Source organism: Equus caballus, chromosome 2 (genome assembly GCF_041296265.1).
Source record: "Equus caballus isolate H_3958 breed thoroughbred chromosome 2, TB-T2T, whole genome shotgun sequence".
Classification (NCBI taxonomy): domain Eukaryota; kingdom Metazoa; phylum Chordata; class Mammalia; order Perissodactyla; family Equidae; genus Equus; species Equus caballus.
This window is the reverse complement of record NC_091685.1, coordinates 18,659,289-18,683,450: the sequence shown is the minus strand read 5'-3', so window position 1 is coordinate 18,683,450 and position 24,162 is coordinate 18,659,289. Positions and strand designations below refer to the sequence as shown.

The 24,162-nt window shown below is 41.5% G+C and overlaps 1 protein-coding gene across 21 annotated transcripts in view; it reads left to right on the top strand.

The window, feature by feature from the left end:
- The window catches only part of MACF1 (microtubule actin crosslinking factor 1), a 323,887-nt gene that overhangs the window by 121,963 nt on the left and 177,762 nt on the right, over positions 1 to 24,162 (top strand). For 15 of the 21 annotated variants that reach the window (XM_070260384.1, XM_070260383.1, XM_070260398.1 and 12 more), the window contains 4 exons: positions 1,101 to 1,162; positions 12,155 to 12,244; positions 15,793 to 15,870; positions 19,757 to 19,849. In XM_070260384.1, coding sequence (XP_070116485.1) covers positions 1,101 to 1,162; positions 12,155 to 12,244; positions 15,793 to 15,870; positions 19,757 to 19,849 — 323 coding nt within the window. Of the gene's footprint in view, positions 1 to 1,100; positions 1,163 to 12,154; positions 12,245 to 13,426; positions 13,523 to 15,792; positions 15,871 to 19,756; positions 19,850 to 24,162 lie in introns of all 21 variants that reach the window. The other 6 variants (XM_070260380.1, XM_070260399.1, XM_070260400.1 and 3 more) reach the window with 1 other exon arrangement.

The following is a 24,162-nucleotide window of genomic DNA, read 5'->3' as shown; positions in this document are numbered from 1 at the left end:
GTTGAGAATTATTAGGAGGTATGAGAGACTGATAAAGATGACTGCTAAGTAGGTGTGTTTGGAGAAGGAATGAGGCCCAGCATGTGGTAGTGTGGTGGCCAGATACGAATTGGAGATGGAGGTCAGTGGAGCCAAGTAAGGTCAGATATATTGTCAGCATATATGTTGAAGTAATTAGAGGATGATGCCGGAGGATACAAGTGGAGAGGATAAATGTGAACCAAGTTGTCAGGGAAGGTTAAGGTAGTTCTGCCATGTGGAGGGGGGCAGACAGCAGGGAATGGTTGATGATGGTGAGGTTGATTGGAAGAAGATGGTATAGGGGATAGAATGGGCTTCAAACAGCAGAGGAGTGGGGCTGATGGATCAGTGGTGTGGAAGTGGCTCTGGGGAATTGGCAGTTGTGGGAGAAAATGAATCTTCTGCAGGACAGGCCTCTGTGGAGCAGTTATTGTCAAGTATTGACAGTCACGTTTCTGTTAAAGAGGTGAACAAAACTGAGAATGAAGGAGAGTTTGCCTACAAAGAAATGGCGGCTCTCTGAGACTTGGGAGAAGGAAGGGAGGGAGGAAGGAGATGTGCAGTGAGGATAAACTGGTCAGCTTTGCGAGTTTGGCTGGTTGGTAATGGCTGGTGAGAAAATTGGAATGAAGGAAGTCCTAGGATAGGAAAGGGTGGGAGTAGAGCATTGATCAGGAAGATTGGTGTATGAAGAGTGAGATTTACCCACTGCAATATGAGCGTCCCAAATCCCAAGGCCACTCCACCCCTTCTGTTGGTGGTATTTACAGCTTTGAGTTTTTGGAGCTTGCTGTGGAGGAGGGTATCACTTTGCTCCCCAGAGAATTATGATGCTAAGGAGACCTTGCCATGGCATGATTTTTGAGGCATGTGATTCTGTCTAACCTGTAAAGTGACAACATGGTCAGAATAGAAGAGGAAGTTCAGGCAGGCCAACCTTCCCCACAATAAGACGCTGTCTCACAGTTCTGTGCTGCCTCTACCATCCTGGAGAAGCTGGGGTGTGGGCAAGGCAGCAGTATAGGAACTTGTTGCCCGGATAGTGCTAAGCCAGTGCCTTCTGTGTGTTTCCTTTACAGATGAACGGGACCGCGTTCAAAAGAAGACGTTCACCAAGTGGGTCAACAAGCACCTGATGAAGGTAGGACTCCTTCATAGACGCTACGCTGGCACCTCTGGCTGTATTAGTCTGAATCTATCAGTCCCTTCTCTCAGATAGTTTAGATTGCTTGCCATGTGCTTGGGTCGGTAGAGATACACATGACTTTTTCTTTCTTCTTCTTTTTTTTTTAATGAATATAGTCATAACAGTGTGGAAACTTTTACTAATCAATTTCTTGGCAAGGGCAGTAATACATGCCATTACCCCAGAAGGCTGAGGTTGAGGATACCATGGGGTGATTTCTGGGATTCAAAGAATGCTTTGCTCCTAGCTTTACAATATTTAAAAGCCCCTTTTTTAAATTTTTCAATCTGATTAGTTTGTAAGGATGGCGCAGAGGGGATTTTGTTCCCTCTGTCTCTTAAAGTACATGAAACTTAAATGTTTAGTTTAATGAATTTTTATGTGTGTATATACGTGTATAACTACCATGCAGTTTAAGATACAGAGCACTTCCAGAATGGCCAGGGTTTGGGGGAGATTTTATTATTATTTTTAAATGTAGGAGAAACCAAGGCAGAGGCATGTTAAAGACCAACCTAAGGATGAATAGTATGACTAATGTAGCAGTCAAGTTTTGAAAACAAAGTTTTTGAATATTATGTAATAATTACTCGATTAATTCAAATAATTTTGAGTTATAATGATAACTGCTCTGGGAAAGGTCTCCAGTGACCTTTTAATTGCCATATCCAGTAACTTAGTTTTATTTTCTTCTTATTTGATTTCTCTGTAGCAGTTGATGCTGTTTTTTGTTTTGTTTTGTTTTGTTTTGCTGAGGAAGATTTGCCCTGAGCTAACATTCATGCGAATCTTCCTGCTTTGTATGTGGGTCACCACCAGTGCGTGGCTGCTGAAGAGTGATGTAGTCCATGCCCGGGAACTGAACCCATGCCACCGAAGTAGAGCATGTGGAACTTAACCACTAGGCCATGGGGCCAACCCCTGCACTTGAGACTGTTGACTAACCTACTTCTCCTTAAAACTCTCTCTTACATTGGCTCCTAGGATGCTGCTTTTCCTGAATTACCTCTTCCCTCTATGCCTTTTCCCTGTGTCTTTCACTGGCTTTTCTTCCTCTGACTCCTCCATGTTGATGTTCCCCAGGCTCCTAACCTTGGCCATTTTCTGGTTTTGTTCTCTCTATTTTCCTTTGGCCGTCTCGCCTGTGTTAGTCACAGGGATCGCCTGGTTGCATGGAATGCAAGGAAGCACGAGTAGAAAAGGGTACAGGGTGATCTCACAGCATCTGCTGTCTGGATGCAGCTGGGCTTTATGAACACTAAATGTTACCAGGCAGCTGCTCTCCCCTTCCGTTTTTATGAGGCCTTGTAGTCCTTAATTTTTATTTATTTCTATATGTCTCCTACATTCATTTCTCTGCATTTCTCCCATTGTTTGTGTGTGAGCCGTGGTGGCTATGCCTCATGTGCTGATGTAAACCCCTGTGGCTACACGATTCTGAATACACAAACACAAAAAATCTGATTGGCTGGAGTTTTCTTTTTCTGCATAGGTCAGGTGTCCATATGTAGTTCAGTAAACTGTGGCCACAGAGATGGTTATATAAATCAAACATGGCTCCTTAGGGCCACGTGTTTAATGGGACTGCAGGTGAGGGCAGTTTTCAAACTACAACATATGGATGGGGAGGTAATTAATAGACACTTTTCCTGTATTTCCTAAGCCAAAGACCTGTACATCTCACAGTGTACTTGACATGTTCATCTGGATGTTACCCAGACATATCCTATATTCAACACATCCCAAATTGCCAAATATTTTCACTCACGTACCTACCTGTCCAAGTTAGGAATCTAGAATCACACTATATTCAATCCTGCCCATCATGTCTCCCTTGTCACCAACTCCAATCAATCACTTTCAACTCAGAAAGATGCTTGCATCTGACTTCTCTTCTCCATCCCCATTACCTCTGTTCTAGTCCAGGGTCTCTTCATCCCTTGCCTTGACCACTATGATAGCTTCCTAATAAAGTTTTCTATAATAGCAATGATAATGATAATAGTAATAATAGTTTGTTGAGTACTAACTATAAATCAGACATTCTGTACTAAGTCTTTTACATGGGTTATCTCATTTAATCCTTCATTTATCTTATCTCATTTAAACCTTATGCTGTAGATTCTGTTAATATTCCCATCTTATCAGTGAGGAATATGAGGTTTAGAGAGGTTAAGTAACCTGTTCAAAATCACACAACTAGAAAGAGGCAGAACTGAAATTTTTGAATTCAGGCAACCTGAAGTCTAGAACCTGTGCTCTTAACTTTTGCAGTACTGGCCCTGGCTTCTGCCTACCTTTCCAGGCTCCTAGTGTCAAATTCCCCTCATACCTTAAGCTCTTGCTGAACTATGTGCCCTGCTATTTTATGACTCTGTATCTTTGCTCATCCTGTTCCCTCTGCTTGGAATACCTTCCACAACTCTGTTCTGCCTGGATAACACCGACTTAACACCTCCTCAATAAATATTTTTCTGACTCTCCCATAAAGGAATTGACAGCCCTTTTCTTTGTGCCCTCACTGTACTCCTTATGTCCTTCTGTTATAACACCTATAGCATTTATCTTTCTGCTAGATTGTAACTTGAAGGCAGGTATTGTGTCTTATTTTTTTAGTATCAAGACAAAGAAGGAAGGGGGAGAGACAAGGAGAAAAAATCTGCTGTTCTCCAATTCCTTTAGTGTGTACCAGTTGCCTCTAGTTTGATGACCTGTAACTCTGTCATGATTCAGAGCCCTTCACAACGTGGTTCCAACCTGTCCAGCTTCGTTTCCAGGCATTCTCCCCTGTGTAGCCTGTGCTGTAGCCACATGAAACAACTCACTGTTCCCTAAATACTGTGTACTTTCACACTTCTTTGCTTATTAATTTCTCTTTCCCTAGAATGCATGTACTGACCTTCTCTGCCTGGCCATTACCCACTCAACCTCTCAAGGCCCAGCTCCAGTTTCTGACCCTCTGACCTCCATTCCTCAGACTAAATAAATTGCAACTCTACCTCTGTTCCATACCACTTTGAAGAGATGCCTTGTGTGTTCACACATTAGTCTCCTGCTCATCGAGGGCTAGGACCGTATTGTGCTACTGTCGTATGAAGTCCTGCACCCGGGACACGAGAAGTATCCAATATAGGTGTTTGTTCCCGTGAGTAAATAATATTTCGGTAGTGCTTTATAGCTTACAAAGCACGTTCTTATCTGACTTGATCCTTCTAATAACCCTGAAGGAGATAAAGGTATTTTATCCTCTCAATTTTCACAACTAAGGAAATTGAGAATTAGAAGGATGAAGTGACTTTCCCAAGATCATATAGCTAGTGAAGAATGGGGCTAAGGATAAGTCATGAGCCTTCTGACCAAAATTACTTGTTCTTTCTACTAAATATGTCCCCAACTCATTCTGCTTTCATACTTCATCTCTGACAATGGAAGAACTGACTTTTTCCTGCCTCAAGCTTGTCTCCCTAAACTTTGTAGTTGAATATAAGTGCCGTGGTTCCCTGCTGTTCATTTGTAGCTGATGTTGCCTGTTGGACCTCTGCCTCAGTGCTGTGTGATGACAGGAGGCCCAGGGAGGGAGAAACTAGACAAACACATCATAGCATTGTTAGAAATTGGAGGCCAGCCAGAGCTTTACTTAAATCCCTGGCTATTTTTCATCTCTTCTCCAGCCCTCAGCCTTACAATTCCAACAGCATTTTCTCATCTTGGGATATTTCAGAGAGAGATTCACTGCTAATCAGAATCATTGCTCCACGCTGGAATTCTTTGAACTTTGGGCTGAGACTTAGGGCTCGAGAGTTGTTTTTATAACTCAAGCATCCTTCATTTTGTTTCCCAAGTACACCCAGATTCATGTTGCCATTGGCAGGCAGACTGATATAAGAACAAAACAACCAAGCCTCTCAAGTTCTAGATTTAGTTAACCTAGAATCTCTTGGATTCCCAAATATCTCTTTGGGAAACAATTTGTTCTGGAATAAGCAAATTAATTTCTCTGTGTTATTTAAGAACAGTATTGGTCCAGTCTTAAAGGAGACTTGTTAAGAATGTAAGCTTCTGAAATATATAAATAACTTAATTTAGAATGCAAACCTATAAACCCAAGAGTTCTGCTTATATGCCAGAACTATCAAAAAGAAAAATCTAGAGTTTTAAATGAGGTTTTATTTAAATTATCCTTGCCATATCTCTAGGTCCTGGTAGCTGATAAAGTATATCTCCCCAAAGAGAACTTCAAGAAAGGATGAGAGGATTAGATAGAACTGAGAACATGAGCTCCTGAGAAGGAGGAAAAATGCCTTTTCTGGTCAGTTCCTATTGCCTTCAGAGGTTAATAGGTAGAAGGGAAAGGCCAATATTTAATCTAGCATATGGAATAGCTCTTCCCATTTTTATTCATGTGTGTAATCTAGAATCACTGGCCTTCCTGGAATTTTAGTTAAGAATTTCAGATAACCCAGCAAAAGTTTTCAAACTCCAAATTTTTACTAATGTTCTCAATTTTTGTCTGTCTGAGGTTCTCTGATTGCACACGGGGTACTAGATAGCTCTGCTGATTCCAGGCACTCTCCCCTGTGCCATCTCCGCTGTGCCGTCTCTGCTGAGCCACATGACACAACTCACTGCTCCCTAAACACTGTGGACTTTTACACCTCTTTGCTTATTCTTGTCTGTGGGAAAGGTCAGGAGGAGCCTGGCAGTGGAGTTTAATTTAAGGTTGACAAAGTAGTGCTGGTTAGACGCAGAGGAGAGGAGCGTTGTCTTTGTTGTCCAAGTGTGACCATATGGTGATGGTTCATAGCTTTCTCTGCCTGGACCTGAGTTTTCAGGGCTTGATTTCACTCTAAACACATCTCAATCCCCACAAAGTTTTGAGCCTACATTTGGGCTTTCATTGTCTACTCCCTATGCATGCATAAGTGCCTGCCTATTAAGTAAAATTACCCTTTGTGGATTTTAGTCATCCTCAGGGAATCTTTGTTAATCAAGTTTGGCTGGTACCACTGTTAGATTCTTCAAAACATAAGGAATTCTCAAATCAGAGAGACAAGAGAATTCTTAACGGCAAAGAGCCTCACGCTTTGCTTCCCTCTTTCACTCTGCTTTATCCAGCAGGGATTCCCAGCCTCTACTCTTATTCCCTGCGTTTGAGCAGTTCTTTCCCGAGTGAAAAGTCTAGGCCAACTCTAATCTGTTTTTTAGTATTAGGCTTTTCCTCGATGATAAATTTGGCCATCAAATCAATGTGGAATTTCCCTCTTATAGTTGAGAAATATATAAATTCAGAAATCCATCCGAAGTTACGAGGCTTGCTCTCAATTTCCTTGTATCTTTTAATAAGTGTAGATGAGAATAAATAACATACTCTTCACTTTAAAACTTTCTCCTTAGACCTGTTTATTGCTCTTCAATGTAGCTTGGATCAAGGAAACTGAGCTGTTTATGTTTTCTTTTAATAGTTTCAGAAGAAAGCTTTGCTAGATCAGGTTTTTTTACAGGTATCAAAGAATGGTACATGATAATCCTTGGTTCTTTTGTGGGGGGTTCCTCTTATAATTTCATAATGTTGATAATATGTCATATCGACTATTCAAGCATTATGGAAGCCTTGTGAAGAGAAAGAGCACTGAATTTGGAGTCGGAAGACAGTGGTCTGACAGTTCTCAGCTAAATGATCTAACAGGTTATTTAACTTCTCTGGGCAATGCTTTTCTCATCTGTAAACTGAGAGTGTTAGAGTTAAGTAATCATTAAAATCCCTTCGGGCTCAGAGTCTGAGTCTAAGCACTTAAGTGCAATTTATTCCCTTTGCTAAAGCCACTCAGAAGTTGAAGGAAGCTGTTTATTTTTTCATAACTTCGGGCCAAGCTTTAAAAAATTGGGAGAGCAGAATTTCCTTGGCTTATTAATGCGTGGCAGTTAGGGAGGGTTGGCCTGGGTTAGGATGGGCTTGGTCTCTGAAAATGTAGTCATTCATTAATTTTTAAAAATAGCTTTTTTGAGATTTAATTCACATATCATGCAATTCACCCATTTAAAGTATACGATTCAGTGGCTTTTAGTATATTCACAGAGTTGTGCAACCATCACCATAACTAATTTTAGAACATTTTCATCACCCCAAAAAGAGACCCTGTACCCTTTAGTCATCACCCATGATCTCTGCATATCCTCCCGCAGGTCTAGGCAACCACCAATCTACTTTCTGTCTCTCCAGATTTGCCTATTGTATCTCATATAAATGGAATCGTACAATATGTGGTCCTTTCCTTTGTCACTGGCTTCTTTCACCTACCATAATGTTTTCAAGGCTCATCCATGTTATAAATTCTTATAAATCCTTAGATACCACATTTTGTTTACCCATTTGTTAATTGATAGACATTTGGGTTATTTTTACTTTTTTGCTGCTATGAACAATGAATGCTACTCTGAACATTCATTCTTTCAAAAATGTATAAGTTTTTTTCTGGACGTGTTTTCATCTCTCTTGGGTATATACCTGGGAGTAAAATTACTGAGTCATATGGTAACTTGTGTTTTGCCTTTTGGGGAACTGTCAGACCATTTTCCAAAGCAGCTGTACCATTTTCATTCCCACGAGCAGTGTATGAGGGTTCCAGTTTCTCTACATCCCCACCAAAGCTTATTACCTATCTTTTTGATTGTAGCCATCCTAGTGGGTGTGAAGTGGTATCTCACTGTTTTTTTTGATTTATATTTTCCTTATGGCTAATGATATTGAGCATCTTTTCATGAGTTTGTTAGCCATTTGTATATATTCTTTGGACACATTCACTAATTTTGACAGTGATTTTCACAGGGTCTGCAGGCAGGCAAGGACCTGGATGGTTGAAATTTTTCACTCATCTTATTTGTTGACAGAGTAGAATGATTATTTCTTGGAAAGAAACATACGTATTTATGATTCCTGAGCACTCTTGGCTTCACTTGGCTGCCTCCAAAACTTCTGGTGCTTGCTCCACTGGACTTTTTCTCAAGAGATTTGTGGAAAACTTTCAAGAAGTAACCTGGTATGTGCAGAAGAGGTGAAGACTATAGAATGGGGCAGACCTAGATTTGATTGACCTGGTCATTTATTAGCTGTGTGATATTGGGATGTTAATGGAGCCCTTCAAATCCCATCTCTGCATCTGAAAAATTTCTGACATAGAAGCACTAGTAAATGTTAGCTAGTTCTTTTTCCTTCTCTAGGCAGAGCTGTGTCCAATGTGCGTCAGAAACAGACCACTGTTCTCTGTTGTTGCAAATACTCCAGGGACAAAACCTGAGTACACTCCCCTTCCCCATTACCTCTGACTATATCTCTCTGCTGGTTTTCATAGTTATTTTGTTATTATAGTCAGACAAAGACTGAGAGACATAATAAGCTAGTTTTCATCAAAGTTTCTTGTAAAATGGTTGAATTTTGCTATTCACAGGTATAAAGTGTAACTGGAATTTTCACGAAGAGATACTGGGGCCATGATGTGAAATTAACTTTACATTTCAGAGTGCCTGCTTTTTCTTTTCAGTATTCTGTGATGTTTAGCATCCTGTTGATAATATGATCTCACTTGGTCCTCAACCCTGCTATAATTTATTTAAATAATTATTCGATGCCCACTCTCAATTTTTATACCCTGTGTTCAGGTCTTAGTTATCAAAAATAAATCCCTTATTGTTGTCTCTTCTTTTTTTCCCCCTGCTTTTTCTCCCCAAATCCCCCCAGCACATAGTTGTACATTCTAGTTGTGGGTCCTTCTAGTTGTGGCATGTGGGATGCCGCCTCAGCATGGCCTGATGAGCAGTACCATGTCCGCGCCCAGGATCCAGACCTGCGAAACCCTGGGCTGTCAAAGTGGAGTGCGCGAACGTAACCACTTGGCCATGGGGCCAACCCCAAATACTCTCTTGAGACTTTTTCTTTTTGAGGAACACTGGCCCTGAGCTAACATCTGTGCCCATCTTCCTCAGCTTTATATGTGGGACACCTGCCATGGCATGGCTTGACAAGCAGTGCGTAGGTCCACACCCAGGATCCGAACCAGCAGACCCTGGGCCGCCAAAGTGGATTGTGCGAACTTAACTGCTGTGCCATCAGGCTGACCCTTTTTGACTTTTTTTCTTTTACCTCCCATTCATTTATAATCTGATTTTCATTCCACCTCTCTCTAGAAAATTATTCTCACAAAAAACACATTCTTCTTTGTCGGAAAATTAGAAAACCTTTTGTTAGCCCTCATCCTCCTTGTCGTGTAGCATTAGATACTGGGACCATCCCTTCCTTGATTTAGGCTTTCTTGCTTTTTTTGCGTCCCTTTCTCACTGCTTCCCTGTGCACCCCCCCTGCCCCCCCCCCACCCCGTCCTTTGTTGATTGCTTTTCCATCTCCTGCCTTCTAATTTAGGCTATTCCCCCAGGCTCAGTCCTTAGCGCTCTGCTCTTCTTGCCCCTAACCCAGAAAGCCCAACATTTCCCATGTCTCTAGCTAGCACCTCTGTGCACATGACTTCTAAACTTAAATTCTCAGCTGACCTGAATTGAATGCTAATATTTCCAGCTGGTTCAAGAACATTTCCATTTGTAGTTCCTTTGCTGCCATTTTAAATTCAACATATTTAAAACTGAACTTATCAAATCCACTCCCTTTACACCCCTCATGACCTGCTTCTTTCCTTCTTTTTTTTTTTTTTTTGTGAGGAAGATTAGCCCTGAGCTAACTGCTGCTAATCCTCCTCTTTTTGCTGAGGAAGACTGGCCCTGAGCTACCATCTGTGCCCATCTTCCTCTGCTTTATACATGGGATGCCTACCACAGCATGGCTTGCCAAGCTGTGCCATCTCCGCACCCGGGATCCGAAGCAGCAAACCCCAGGCCGCCAAAATGGAATGTGCACACTTAACCGCTGTGCCACCGGGCCGGCCCCTGCTTATTTCTGTTAATGGTGCACTGTGGTTGTTCCAGGCCCCAGGCTTGAAGCCTTGAACCCATTTGAGGAAGAGGTCTTGAAATCTTGGAGCCACTGGTGTGCTGGAGCCAGTTTACATGGGCTCACGAGAGCCAAATATTAAATTTTGGGGAATTTGTGAGCTGCTTGCTAATCACAGCCATTATTAAAAATTAAATCATATAAAGTTACAATTAAATAAATTATATTTAAAATAAAGTTAATACTCAAAACTCATCACTTCATGATTATTTTACTACATGTTGTTATTGTCTATGCTCTTGAGGTTAATTATATCTATTGTATCTCCTTGATGGAAATACTATATAATGCTATGCTACTGTGCATTTCTTCCCACCATCGCATTTAGTAATATTGTATCAGTAGCTTGAAATTGGTCATGGTGATAGTGTTTACACCATGGAAATCAACAAACGCTACAAGTCTGGGCTAAATGTATTGTTTTGTTCATTGTCTAGAGTTAAAGTGTTGGAGAAAATGTAAATATTGCAGATTAAACTAAAAAATGTGTCATATCTATAGCCAGTACATCGTGAATAGCACAAAAAATTGAAGAAATATTCTTTCAATATTTGAATGCTATTGTCCACTTCATGAATCATTTTCTCCAGTTGGGTAATCTACCCATCACCTTCTTACACACATGCCACATACAAACATACCTTGCATATTTCCGCCTCTATACCTTGTTTTGTGAGGTTTTCTCATCTTCTTTCTATAAAAACATTCTCTAATTCTTCAAGTCCTTTCTCTTCCAGGAAGTCTTCCCAGATATTTCCTGTCTTCATCTTTTCTGATTCTCATTCTAATTTGAATGCTTGATGATTACAATTGGAAAGGACTATAATTCAGTTTTCCACTCAAATGTAGAAATCCCAATATCCTAATCTCTGCGTGAAAAATTCCAGTCATTAGAAGTCCACTGTTTCTGAAAGTAGCCATTTTTATTATTGTCTAGAAAATTATTTATGTTGAAAATGAATCTTTTCCTTATAATTTCCACAAGTCTTATAATTCAGTGTTGTGAATGTCAACTCAATGAAGTTGTCACTAGACTTGGAATGAATCAGAAGACTGACTGCCAATTACTAAAGTTATATGACCTTAACTGCTCAAAGCCTCAGCTTCCTTGGTTTCTCCTGTGGAATAGGGGTAATAAATAAATGGTACAGGGCAGTTGTTTGGATTAAATAGATCAAATGAGATTATGGCTGATAAACGTATAGTAGTTAATGACCAAGACCAAAATCAGCAAGACCAAACTGAGGCCAGTTTTTCCACTTGTGACCCTGGGCAAGTTACTTAACCTCTTTGTGCCTTGTTTCCTCATGTGCAAAATAAGAATGATAATAATACCTGCCTTATAGATGTGAGGGGTGTATGAGATGGCATGTAAAGCATTTAGCACAGTGTTTGACTTTAACTACACATTTTTCCAAAGAGAGATTTGTTTTTCCACAGTTTCAGTTATAAAATTGGAATTCTTTTTCCCAAAAAGAAAATAATCCTCAAATTTGCTTCAGAAATATTTGGTAAGAGAGGGGTTACATTAGAGGTAACTGTATGAAACACTGGGTACCTAGCATTTTAGTTTTCTTTGTAGCACTCTGGAAAGTTGCCTCTGGCTGGACTCATCTGTGCATCATTGGCAATTGTATCACACTTTGGTCCTTAGTAATTCCTGAGGTGTTTCAGGATGATTAAGACTCCCCATCTCCTGGTCCAAACTTCTAGGCTATTGTTCAGAGTTGGCTACAGTGTGTAATAGATCTGGCTTCAGTCTAAACACACACATTTCCGGTAAGTATTTCAATTTCATGCATTGTACTCCGACCTGAAAATTCCTGAACTTTATTATTGTTTCCAGTTTCAAATTCTTTAATTCATGTTTACTTAGAACCAGAGAGTCTTGTGTAGATAATAAAATAATTCAAGATCGAATAAAAAGCAGTCTGTTTCACTCTCTTGCACAGGTCCGCAAGCACATCAATGATCTTTATGAAGATCTACGGGATGGCCATAACCTGATCTCTCTGCTGGAGGTCCTCTCGGGCATCAAACTGGTGAGCTTCTCTCTTCTCCTACTGAGTGACCCCACAGGTGTGGCCCTCTTAACAGCATATTAAACATTGCTTGTGAGAAATGTCCACATATCTAAGGGCAAATCCTGCCTGAGCCTCTTGGCTTGTCAGGTGATAGTTTCTAAATTCGCTTTGTTTGTAGCATCAAAATAACCTCACTTGTGGGCCCATTGTTTCATATATGAGCCTAATAGAAGCAGGTGAACCTGTGCAGTTCCTTGCTGTCTCTGGCGTCATAGACAACATACTTTTCATTTAGAAAAGTCCGGAGTTGAATATTGGAAACATCTGTAAAGAAAGAGAGACCTGAAGAGGTGCGCAGCTTGAGTGATCTGGGAAGCCCAGCCCACTTACTGCCTCTGGTGAATTCTTAGTCCTTGTTTTTTTGTTTCAAGAACAGAATTTGGCACGTTAGATTTCAATCCCTAAGTATTCAACTTCTTCGAGGATTGGGGCTTGGCTTCCCCTGGGCCCTTTGTTTTGGTTTCATATCTTTGTTGCCTTACAGTAGAGTTAATTTTGTAATTTTTAGTAGCCTAAAATTGACAGACACTTTTATTAGCACAGCCAGTACATGGTGAATTCTAGATCTTCTCTGGCCCTCATTTATAAATCTCATAAGTAATCAGAATTTCACCTGCACTGTGCTGGACTTGACTGGTCAGTGCTCACAGAATTATATTTGGGCAATTTGGCTGATATATTTGAACTTACAGTGATTTTATACTGAAAGGTGATCCTTTTTGGTGACATTGCATACAAAACAGGTTAGTTTTGTACACAATCTAGTTTCTTTTCCTGACTTTTAAAAGCCTACAGGTGTTTATGGAGATCTTCTTGGGATATCATCTTTTCGCCAAAAACCATCCAAATATCTCTTTCATGGTTATTCTCATTACCTCTTTCTCCTTTAGTTGATTCACAAAAGCAGAGAGGGTAGGTGACCATCGAGAGTTGAAGATGTGTTTCAATATAAGAAGAGTTTAATATAACCATCTACTCGGGTGTTAATTTGATTTTGCATCTTTTTGGAAATGGAAGGGTGTTTTCATATTTATTTTAATCTTTTTTCTTTTTTTTAACATTGCATTCATTTCCTTTTCATTTTTGTGTTGTGAATTTCCTGTTACTCTGTCATCTCTTTGCCTTGGTTTGTGACCAAAGGAGCCAGCAGGGCTGAAGACCCTCCGTCTGGTGAGCATGCCCTCCTGGCGCCATACAAACAGCGAGGAGCAGGAGGAGGAAGATGATGATGATGTAGTAGGTCCTCCTGGGGATGCCAGCTTCCCAGCTGGCACTGCAGGGCCATCAGAGAGTCTGAGGTTCTCTAGGTCTCCAAGTAGCTTAGTTACCAGTTGCCTTTTTCCCTATCCACCTGGGAATTTGGGTCCCAAAGAAAGTGGTTAAAACTAATTGTGCCTCTTGCCATAGTAGATGATCCTGGAGTGGGAGTTGTTTTGCTTATCTGAGAATGGTTGGCACAAAAAGAATAGTGGTGTTTGGAGGTGTCAAGTCCTTTGTGACCTGGAGACCCATAGCTTTCTGGTGGCCTTGCTGTGTTGTGTGAGTCCAGATTGCAGAATTGTGGAAAGTTTAGTTGACAGCATGACAGTTTGTTGCTTATGGCTCCACACTCCAGACTAACTAGTACTCTCTCCCCACCTCTCTAGCTTCTAGGTTCTCACCACACACCATGTCGTTTGTTTTCAAAACAGCCTGTTGTTTGCAAATCACTCACTGCATGGAAGATACTCTGCCTTGGTCAATAATATCTCTAGTTGCTGTGGAGGGCAGAGATTTAACTTGCATGTTCTTAAGAGTACTTATTTTTGGTGGAGAGTGCATAGGAGTAAAGATTAGCGTGTGTAAGAGGGGCATTTCCTGCTTGCAGGCTCTAAATTATAGCCCATGACTTTTCTCCAGAAACGGACTAGGCAATATCCCCATTCCCTGTCCTCTTAAAGTCCTCTTTTCACCTCATTGATCTCCCTTCCGATTGCCATGGACTCTTCAGCTTCACAGGCTCTGTCATCCTCTAAGCCATATTCACAATTAGTTTAGCTGAAATGGCTGAGAAGAGGTTCTTGCTAAAAGGAGTTTTCCTAAACCTTTGTCTCAGGAAGTTATCCCAGAGAGGCCTCATCATCTCTATAGATTATCCTGGTTTGGGAGTGTTGCTTAGAAGTGTTGGGGGGGCAGCCAAAGAGATGCTTCCACCCTTATCTTTCCATGTGTTGGGTTACTTTTTGCCCATTTCAACTTGGGGGAATGTTTCCTCTGTGCGAGCACCTATAACAGAGCAATCATATATATATAATTTTTTTAAAATAAATTTCCTTTTTTTTTTTTTTTACTGAGGAAGATTTACCCTGAGCTAACATCCGCTTCCAATCTTCCTCTTTTTTTGGTATGTGAGCTTCCACCACAGCATGGCCAGTAACAGATGAGTAGTGTAGGTCCGCACCCAGGAATCATACCCAGCCTGCCAAAGTGGAGCGCACCAAACCAAACTACTAGGCCACCAGGGCTGGCCTGCAACCTTATGTTTTATCAACCTTTAATTAGTACCAATTCGACACTTACAAATGAACTAGATATAATCTAGTGAGGGAGGTTTTAGTCCCAGTTTTGGTAAAATAAAAGCAACATTGGAAAGTGAGCCCAAGAAAACATTCCAGAGGTAGTTGGCCATCCCTGCATGTACTTGTTGGGCAAACAGATCTCATGTACTTTTGGATGGATAGTAATTGAACTGTGGACATGGCATTAGAGGCACCGGATGGAGATGGTCTTCTCTCTGGCAGCTTGTATGACATGCAGGATTGAGTGCCTGGCAGAAAATACCCTTCTTTAAAGTATCATGTTGAATAGCCGTACATCATCAAGATTTTGTTTGCTCTGGATATTTCATACTGAGGAAAACGGTAGCCTCCCTACATTGACATCTACCTTCCTGGAAAATAGGTTTCTTCCTGATTTTTGCCTCTCATTTTGGATTTTTTTCACTTGTTTATTGAGCATGTGTAACTCCTCATAAAACCAGGATAAAATTAGCTACCTCTGGCTTCTTTTGCCAGGTTTGCTGTAAGATTGGCTCTGTCCATTACTGTGCAGTATGCAATTGGAACTTTCCACCCTTCCCTTACAATAGCTCTTAACTGTGAGTTTAGGAGCCATAGAGCCAAAGTGTTTGTTCCCATTAACCTCACATCCAGAATCAAGTTCTGTCACGTGTGGCTACGAAGAACCTGTAGAGAAGCAGCAGCGCTGATCCAGCATTTGCAGTCAAAACATGCTGTGTGTTCACAGGATGCATAGGGGTAAACGAGGCATTTTGGAGGTCTCAGAAAGCATGGTGAAACACACACAGGTCCTGCTGTTGAGGAGTGCTTTATGTAATCCTCCCACGCCTGGCTTCAACCATGAGGACTTCTTTGTGGTCTTTGAGTCCTTGGAAAGAAAGAGGAACGGGGTCTGTGTGGGTAAATTGGTGTAGTTAAAATTAATGTCCCTTTTTTGTTTGTTTGCAGCCCCGGGAAAAGGGCAGGATGCGTTTTCATAGGCTGCAGAATGTGCAGATTGCCCTGGACTTCCTAAAGCAGCGACAGGTAAGAATATCCCATGTGCTCCCATTCTGCCAGGTCATGTTGGCATTGGGTCCCTCATTAGGAATGTTCTCAGTACCCTTAGTGAGCCCTCAGTAGTTGCAAAATCTGACTGACCCAGTTCTGAGTCTTGCTTGCTGGTGAGCAATTGTGTTATGGTTGGACAAATCATTTGGTCATCCTTACATAGACCTTGTGGCCTCCCTGAGAGGCGAGTGTTAATAGAGAAGAGCAAGCTGCTAAAGTGAACCTTGTGGACACACCTTAGGTGGAGGTCAAAAGGAAGATGAGAAATAAACCAGCAAAGAAGATGGAAGAGAGGTACAGCACCCAGCAGGAGGGAAATCCAGAATGCTATGTCATCATGAGAACTAGATGAGGGGGTGGTGCCACATCAGGCTGGAGGGAAGGGGCTTAGCTGTTAAGCATTGGTGACTTAAGAGAACAGTCTTCATAGAGCAGAAAAGTATTTAGATTGTGGTAGACCTGGATGTAAGAAGGGGAAAGAAGTTTTTTCCTCTCTAGATGAGGAAGGAAGACAGCAAAACATTTTTAGACATAGGAGGAGAAGCCAGTGAAGAGAGGAAGACTGAAAATGAGAGTGAGGAGGAGTGTTCAGAGTCAGAGACCGTTAGACCTGGAAAATACCTTAGAGATCTGATAGTCCAGTTTCTTTATTTTACAGATAAGGACACTGAGATCTAGACAGGTGAAATGGCCTGCCCCAAATCACACGAGTTACAGAGGAGCTGGGTCTTCAACCCAGGTTCCTGACATGTAGTTTAATGCTTCTTCCACTCTCCATGCTGTTTTCTACACACCATCCTTCCTCCCATTGCTTCCTAACTGATGGAACTAAGTCCAGGGACTGAGGAATGAGATCCAGAGCCCAGCTGGTGTGGTTTTTCTTTCAAAAAGAAAAGAAAAATGCCTCTTTTTCTGATATACAGGGAGAAGGAAGGAAGGAGGGACAGAGATACAGATATGGTTTGTGGTGGAGAGGAAGATGGATGAGGGAGGCAGAGAGCTCATCTGATTAGAGAGGGTTGTATGGAAAATATTTGGTATAGCTACAGTTGCCAGGCAACAGCATGGGTCAAGATGACATTAAATGGTATGCATATTTTTGGAGTTAGTTCATTTTTGTCCCTCTTATCAGAAGTTCTCATTAACTTGGGAAATTCTCTTTCTGTGTGCTCCATAGCAGTTTGCTTCTAATATAACATTTATTACTTTATTTTTGTTTTTCTGTTTGCTCTGATGCGCTATACACCCTGTGAGGACAGGGAATATGCTCTTAACCTTTTTATCTTCTCCTGTCTTAATGAATGGTCCATAATTGGCACTTAATAAATATTTGTTGAAATAAATTGACAAATGAAAAGTGGTAGGAGAAGTGTTTAGGATACTGGAGAAAGCAGCATTGAAATGTCTGTGTGTGGAGTTAGAGGAAGCCAGAGGGGGTCTTAATGAACAAGGTAAATTGAGAAGAATTGATTAGCTAGAAGTCTACATAAGGACCAAAAGGAGATGTGGTTACTATGGTAGAATGAAAGTGTGGGCAGGTAAGAACAATGGACTCAGAGATGGGCAGGGAGAACTCTAGGACAGTTCTTGCTGTGTGGTATCTAGAGTAGAGTGAAAATGAGTCATCAGATTTGAGAAGGCAGACGAATTGTGCAGATAGGGTGATGCTTAGGTCATTGTGAGGAGTGTTAAAATTGCCAGGAAAGATGGTAGAAGCTGAGGTAGGAAAGGAGAATAATAGCAGTTAGGTGCTGAAGTCATCAAGGAAAGGGGTAGTGGTGATTGGAAGGTGGTTTGGCCAACGGAGGTAGACTTCAGAATAAAAGGGGAAAGCTGACAGAGGTGGGAGTGAGGAATATGGACTTGGCTGATACTGCCAACCTGCCAACTATGGGTTGTTCGTGATTAGAAAAACTACATTCTCAGACTGGAAGGGCAGCATTTCCCACCCTCAATACACAGAAGATGAGACTGAGATATAGAAAAGGAAAAGAACTTGCCCAGATGGCTTAGTCACTCAGGTTGCAATAACAAAAATACCATAGACTAGATGGCTTACAAACAACACAAGTTTATTTCTCATAGTTCTGGAGGCTAGGAAGTCCAGATCAAGGCAGATTTGGTGTCTGATGAGATCCTGGTTCAGACATGGCTGTCTCTTAGCTGTGTCCTCACATGACGGAAGGAGCGAGGGAGCTCTCTGAGGTCTCTTTTATAACGGCACTAATCCCTTCCTGAGAGCTCCACTCTCATAAACTAATCACCCCAAATGCCTCGCCTCTAAATACCATAAGATTGGGTGTTAGGATTTAACGTGTGAGTTTTGGAGGGACACACGCATTCAGGCTATAGTACCAGTCACCGTTAGTGTAAGGGAGAAGTGAGGCTTCTGTTTGAGGTCACTAGGGCTTTTTAAAGACACACAGATTTCAGTTTAATTGAAGAGATAAAGGGACGGCAGCTCAAGCACAGTTTGCCACAACTGAACAGGAACTCTGAGGTTCTGAGAGAAGAGGCTCACAGGGGTTGAGGTGGAAATAGGGGGTTTTCCTGGGCCACTCTCGGTTTCAGCACTGAAAATCCCATGTCCTAGGAAACCCCTCAATTTCCAACATTCGGGGACACTTGGTCACCCTAGAGGGGGTGGGAGCTGGGGGGCCAGTATGTCTGTGCACATTGTGTTATTGAAATGAAGTTTTAGGAGTAAAGCAGATGCTGTGGGAAGCATGAGCAAGTGGGGATATCTCTGACAAAGGAGGGAAAATGGAGGCAAGAGCAGGCCAAAGACTGGTGAGAGAGAAGAGGCATCTCTCTCTCTTAACCTTGGGAAAGAAAGAAAAAGTCAGGGCTGTGATGACTTAATAAAAGAGCACCTCACAACACCATGTGCTTGCAAGGCTGCTTTGCTGGTGCGAGTGCAAAATGGTACCGTCATGCTGAAAAAGAGTTTGGCAGTTTCTTATAAAGCTAAACGTATACCATATGACCCAGAAATCCCTCTCCTAGAAGTTTACCCTAGAAAAATGAAAGCATATGCTCACACGAAAACCTGGACGTGATTATAGGTGCTTTATTCATCCTTGCCCCAAACTGGAAACAACCCAAATATCCTTCAATGGATGAATGGATAAACATAGTGTAGTATGTCAATGCAGTGGAATACTACTCAGCAGTAAAGAGGAGCAAACTGGGCCAGCTGGTAGTGTTGCAGTTAAGTTCGCACATTCCGCTTCGGCAGCCTGGGGTTGCCAGCTTGGATCTCAGGTGCAGACCTATGCACTGCTTGTCAAGCCGTGCTGTGGCAGGCATCCCACATATAAAATAGAGGGAGATGGGCATGGATGTTAGCTCAGGGCCAGTCTTCCTGAGCAAAAAGAGGAGGATTGGTGGCAGATGTTAGCTCAGGGCTAATCTTCCTCAAAAAAAAAAGTAAGTATCATGTCATATAAAAAGTTAAAAAAAGAAGCAGCAAACTATTGAGACATGCACAGCTTGGGTGGGGATCTCAAGGGCATTGTGCCAAATGAAAAAGCCAATATCAAAAGATTACATACTGTGTGATTCCATTTATAGGACATCCTGGCAAAAGCAAAACTGGAAACAGATCATTGGTTGCCAGAAGTTAGGGGTAGGGACGGGGTTTGACTACAAAGGGGCAAGACGAGGTCACCTTTTTGGGGTGATGGAACTGTTCTGTTATCCTGATTGTGGTGGTAGTTAGATGAATCCATATGTGTGTTAAAACTCAGAACTGTACACCAAAAAAATCAATTTAGCTGTATGTAAACGAAGAAAATCTATAAAATTGAAATCAAAAGAAAAAGTCACAGAGCTCTGAGACCAGTTTTTGTTTCTTTTTCAGGTGAAACTAGTGAATATTCGCAATGATGATATCACAGATGGCAACCCCAAGCTGACCCTGGGCCTGATCTGGACCATTATTTTGCACTTCCAGGTAGGGGCTGTGAAGTTTGGGGTTCCCTGTTGCTTGGTTTGGGCATATCCTTCAGTGGGCACACTGAGGCTTCCTTCTCTGTATTTGGCAGTGAACCAAAGGTAAGAGTGGATGTTAGGAAAGAAGAAGATTGGCCTGGAGACAAGGCTGTTAACAGCCTAAACCAGAACTTCCTAATCATTTGCGTGATGAAATGGGATTTTTCACTTCTCTGCATTTTGGCCCTGTCAGTGGCAGTTTGTTTATTAAAAGTCTGCTCAGCTGAGTCAAAATGGCTCTTGAGGGACTCAGAGTATGAGAGGTTTTGATGCTTTAGAAGGGTGGAGTAATCCTGCTTTGATGTAGACTTTTCCTCATCTCTAATGATCTTGAGACAAGTCAGGTTAATTGTAGCACCATCTTAGTTTCAGCTGCTGTAACAAAATACCATAGACGGGGTAGCTTAAACAACAAACCTTTGTTTCTCATAGTTCTGGAGGATGGAAGTCAGAGATCAAGGTGCCGGCATGGGTTCTTGGTGAGGGCCCTCCTCCTGGTTATGTCCTCATGTGACCTTTCCTGGGTGCCTGCATGAAGAGAAAGAGATCTCATGTCTCTTCGTCTTTTTATAAGGGCATTAATCCCTTATAGTTATGGAGCCTCCACTCTTATGACCTCATCTAAACCTAATTACCTTCCAAGGGCCTCACCTCCAAATACCATTACATTGGGGGTCAGGGCTTCAACATATGAATTTTGGGAGGACACAAACATTCAGTCCATAGCAAGCACCTTAGTAGCTGGGTTTGTATGTGTTCTCGCAAGTGTAACCTTGTACCATCCATCACACCCAAGAGCAGTGACATCTTGGTAGTGTTCATGTGGTCACACAGCCTTCCTGTTGCTCCCTGCTTCCTAGGAAGTCAAATCTTACTCAAGTCTGGATTGTTATTGGAAAAGTACAGCCCTATTTTATAAAAAGACTACCTTGAATCACTTCACTCCAACTACACAAAACTGATTCTCAGCTCTCCCACACCCCATTGCTGTACATGAAGCTGACAGATTAGAGGGAGCACTTGGGCAGGTAGGAAAAGAAGGCTAATATCATTTCTCAAAGCCCTGACTCTAGGGGCTGAGGCCGCTGTGATGTCCTAATTGAGGGGTTAGCACCATCTGCTGGTTGAAGGCAGAAGAGCAGGTGTCCCAGAATTCCTAAGAACCTGAGAAAATTCTGAGTTTAGGGCTTGTATGTTGGGACTCTGGTTTGGAGCTAATGCCGGCAATCGGCAGCATGGGTAGGGTTAGGAGAGTGTGGAGGTAACGTGTATTTTTGTGGAAGCACAGGGTGTACTCAGGCATGCTTTGGATACAGGGATAACCAGGAACACTAACTTGGCAAGTGTACCTTGGCAGGGTGGGAACAAGAACTTTGTTGCGCTTTCATGGAGGACTGGAGTTACCCCCTTGGAGCCCTTATGAACAGAGGAGTTTTTTTTGAGAAACCTTTTTGTTTGTATTTTCGCCAAAATCCTGCCCTCACTGTGAGTGCCCAACCTTGGTCTTGTAGGTGTGAGGTGAGAGAAGTCTGTCCACTGTGTTTCTATTTACCCTGACTGCAACTAAGTCTCTTTAAAAAGGAAACTCGGGGACCAAGGAATGAAAACTGAATTGGTTAATTAAAACTTTAATTAAAGGAGGAGATAAGGGAGGAGATGGATATAAGGGAGCTGTTCCTTTCTTGAATAGCTCCATCAGGAAAATGTTTTCTCTCTCTCTTTAAAAATTTGTTACAAAAAATTTCAAATATTTATAAAAGTAGAGAAAACAGTATGAAGAACTACCATGTACCCATCACCTAGCTCAACAATTATTAAATCATGGCCAGTATTATTTTGTCTGTATCCTGATCCACTTCTCAAGCCCCAGTAGGTTATTTTGAAAGAAATCCCAGACTTCATATAATTTCATCTATAAATATTTCAGTGTTGGGGACCACCCGGGGCCTGGTGGTTAAGTTTGGTGTGCTCTGCTTCAGCTGCCAGGGTTCGGGGGTTTGGATCCCAGGCTCTGACCTACACCACTCATGTGATGGTATTTGGAGGTGGGGCCTGTGGGAGGTAATTAAGTTTAGATGAGGTCATGTGAGTGGAGCCTCCATAATTATAAGGGATTAATGCCCTTATGAAAAGGTGAAAAGACTTGAGATCTCTTTCTCTTCATGTAGGCACCCAGGAAAGGTCATGTGAAGACATAACCAGGAGGAGGGCCCACATGTAAAATAGAGGAAGATTGGTACAGATGTTAGCTCAGGGCTAATCTTCCTCAAAACAAAAAAAAAATTTCAATGTTTATCTCTGAAAGATAAAGACTCTTCTTTAAGCAAACCACAATATTATAACACTGTAAAAATAATTTCTTAAAATCATCAGATATCTGAACAGTGTTCAGATTTTTCCAGTTATCTCATTTAAAAAAATGATTTGTTTGAGTCAGATTCCAAACAAGTGCCACATATTGCGTTAAATCCCTCCCCCTTCCAATTTGTTGAAGAAATGATGTCTTTTGTCCTATAAGGTTTATAAAGGTGCTGATGGCGTCTCTGGGATGTCTTCTAACAATGTCCTCCGTCCCCCTGTTGTATTGTGTATAAACTGGTGGTTTAGATCTAGACCCAAGGCTCAATGACATTCAGGTTCGTTTATTTTGGAGGGGGCAAGGGTGGTGGTGTTGAGTTGTATACTTTTATTGCTACACATCAGGAGGCACATAATGTCTATTGTCTCTCTCTTCATCATGTTAAGATTGATTAGTGGGTTCAGGTATTAGCAGCCTGATCTCTCCATTCTATATTGCCTGTTAGCTCTTTCTAGAGGAAATAAAATTCAGCTCTGAGCAAAGTCTTAGGTAGCATCTGTGGGAGACACAGGATAAAATTTTACATTATATAGACCATTTACATTGTTCCAAAAGGAAATTTTAAAAAGTGAGTACAAGGTGTATTCAGAAAAATCTAGCTTCTAACTCTGAGCCCTTCATCCTATTTCTTCTTTTTCCCTATAGTTAGCCAACTTTTTAAAAACACCTTTTTGGTTTATCATTCTGTTGCTTGTTTATTTTAGGAAAATACTTAAAACTTTGTTGAGGCATAATTTATATACCATAAAATTGACCCATTTTCATTAAGTATAATTCAGTGATTTTTATGAGTTGTGCAACCATCACCATAATCCAGTTTTTGAACATTTTCATCATCTCAGTAAGATCCCTCTTGCCCATTTACAGTTATTCTCCATTCCACATGCCCAGCCTTGGGCAGCCACTAATCTATATTCTGTCTATGTAGACTTGCCTATTCTGGACATTTCACATAAATGGAATCATTTAATATGTGGTCTTTTGTGTCTGGCTTCTTTCACATAGCATGTTTTTGAGGTTCATCCATGTTGTAGCATGTATCCATAGTACTTCACTCCTGTTTGTTGCTGAGTAGTATTCTGTGTGAATATACCATTTATTTTATTTATCTCTTCAGCAATTGATGGACATTTGGAATGTTTTCATTTTTTGGCTATTATAAATAATGTTGCCATGAATATTTGAGTACCAGTCTTTGTGTGGATGTACGTTTTCATTTCTCTTGGATATATACCTAGGAGTGGGATTACTGGGTTGTATAGTATAATGTATAATGTATAATAATAGCTCCTGGTGGTTTCAATTTGCAGGAAAATGTATTCTTTAAGTGAATTTCACGAACATTTACTGAGGACTAGCTATGAGCAAGGTCTTAGGTAGTCTGTGAGAGAGAGAAAATTGAACGAGGCACAGACTCAATCCAGTTCGACTGTATCATTCAGAGGAATGGGAAGAGACATACCAAAAACTAACTTGATAGAGGTTTAAAGAATCAGGGGGGGCCGGCCCGGTGGTGCAGCGGTTAAGTTCGCACGTTCTGCTTCTCGGCGGCCCGGGGTTTGCTGGTTCAGATCCCGGGTGCGGACATGGCACTGCTTGGCAGCCATGCTGTGGTAGGCGTCCCACGTATAAACTAGAGGAAGATGGGTACGGATGTTAGCTCAGAGCCAGGCTTCCTCAGCAAAAAGAGGAGGACTGGCAGTAGTTAGCTGAGGGCTAATCTTCCTCAAAAAAAAAAAAAAAAAAAAAGAATCAGGGAGGTATGGGACAGGGGGATGGAACACAGTATGTACTCAATAATTGGCAGCAATTATTAGTAGCAATGTGTTGTAATTATTAATGGATCTTATAACTTCCAGGGTTTTTGACCTAGCCCACTGTTTTCTGCCCTGTTACCAATTTTACTGGAAGATAAA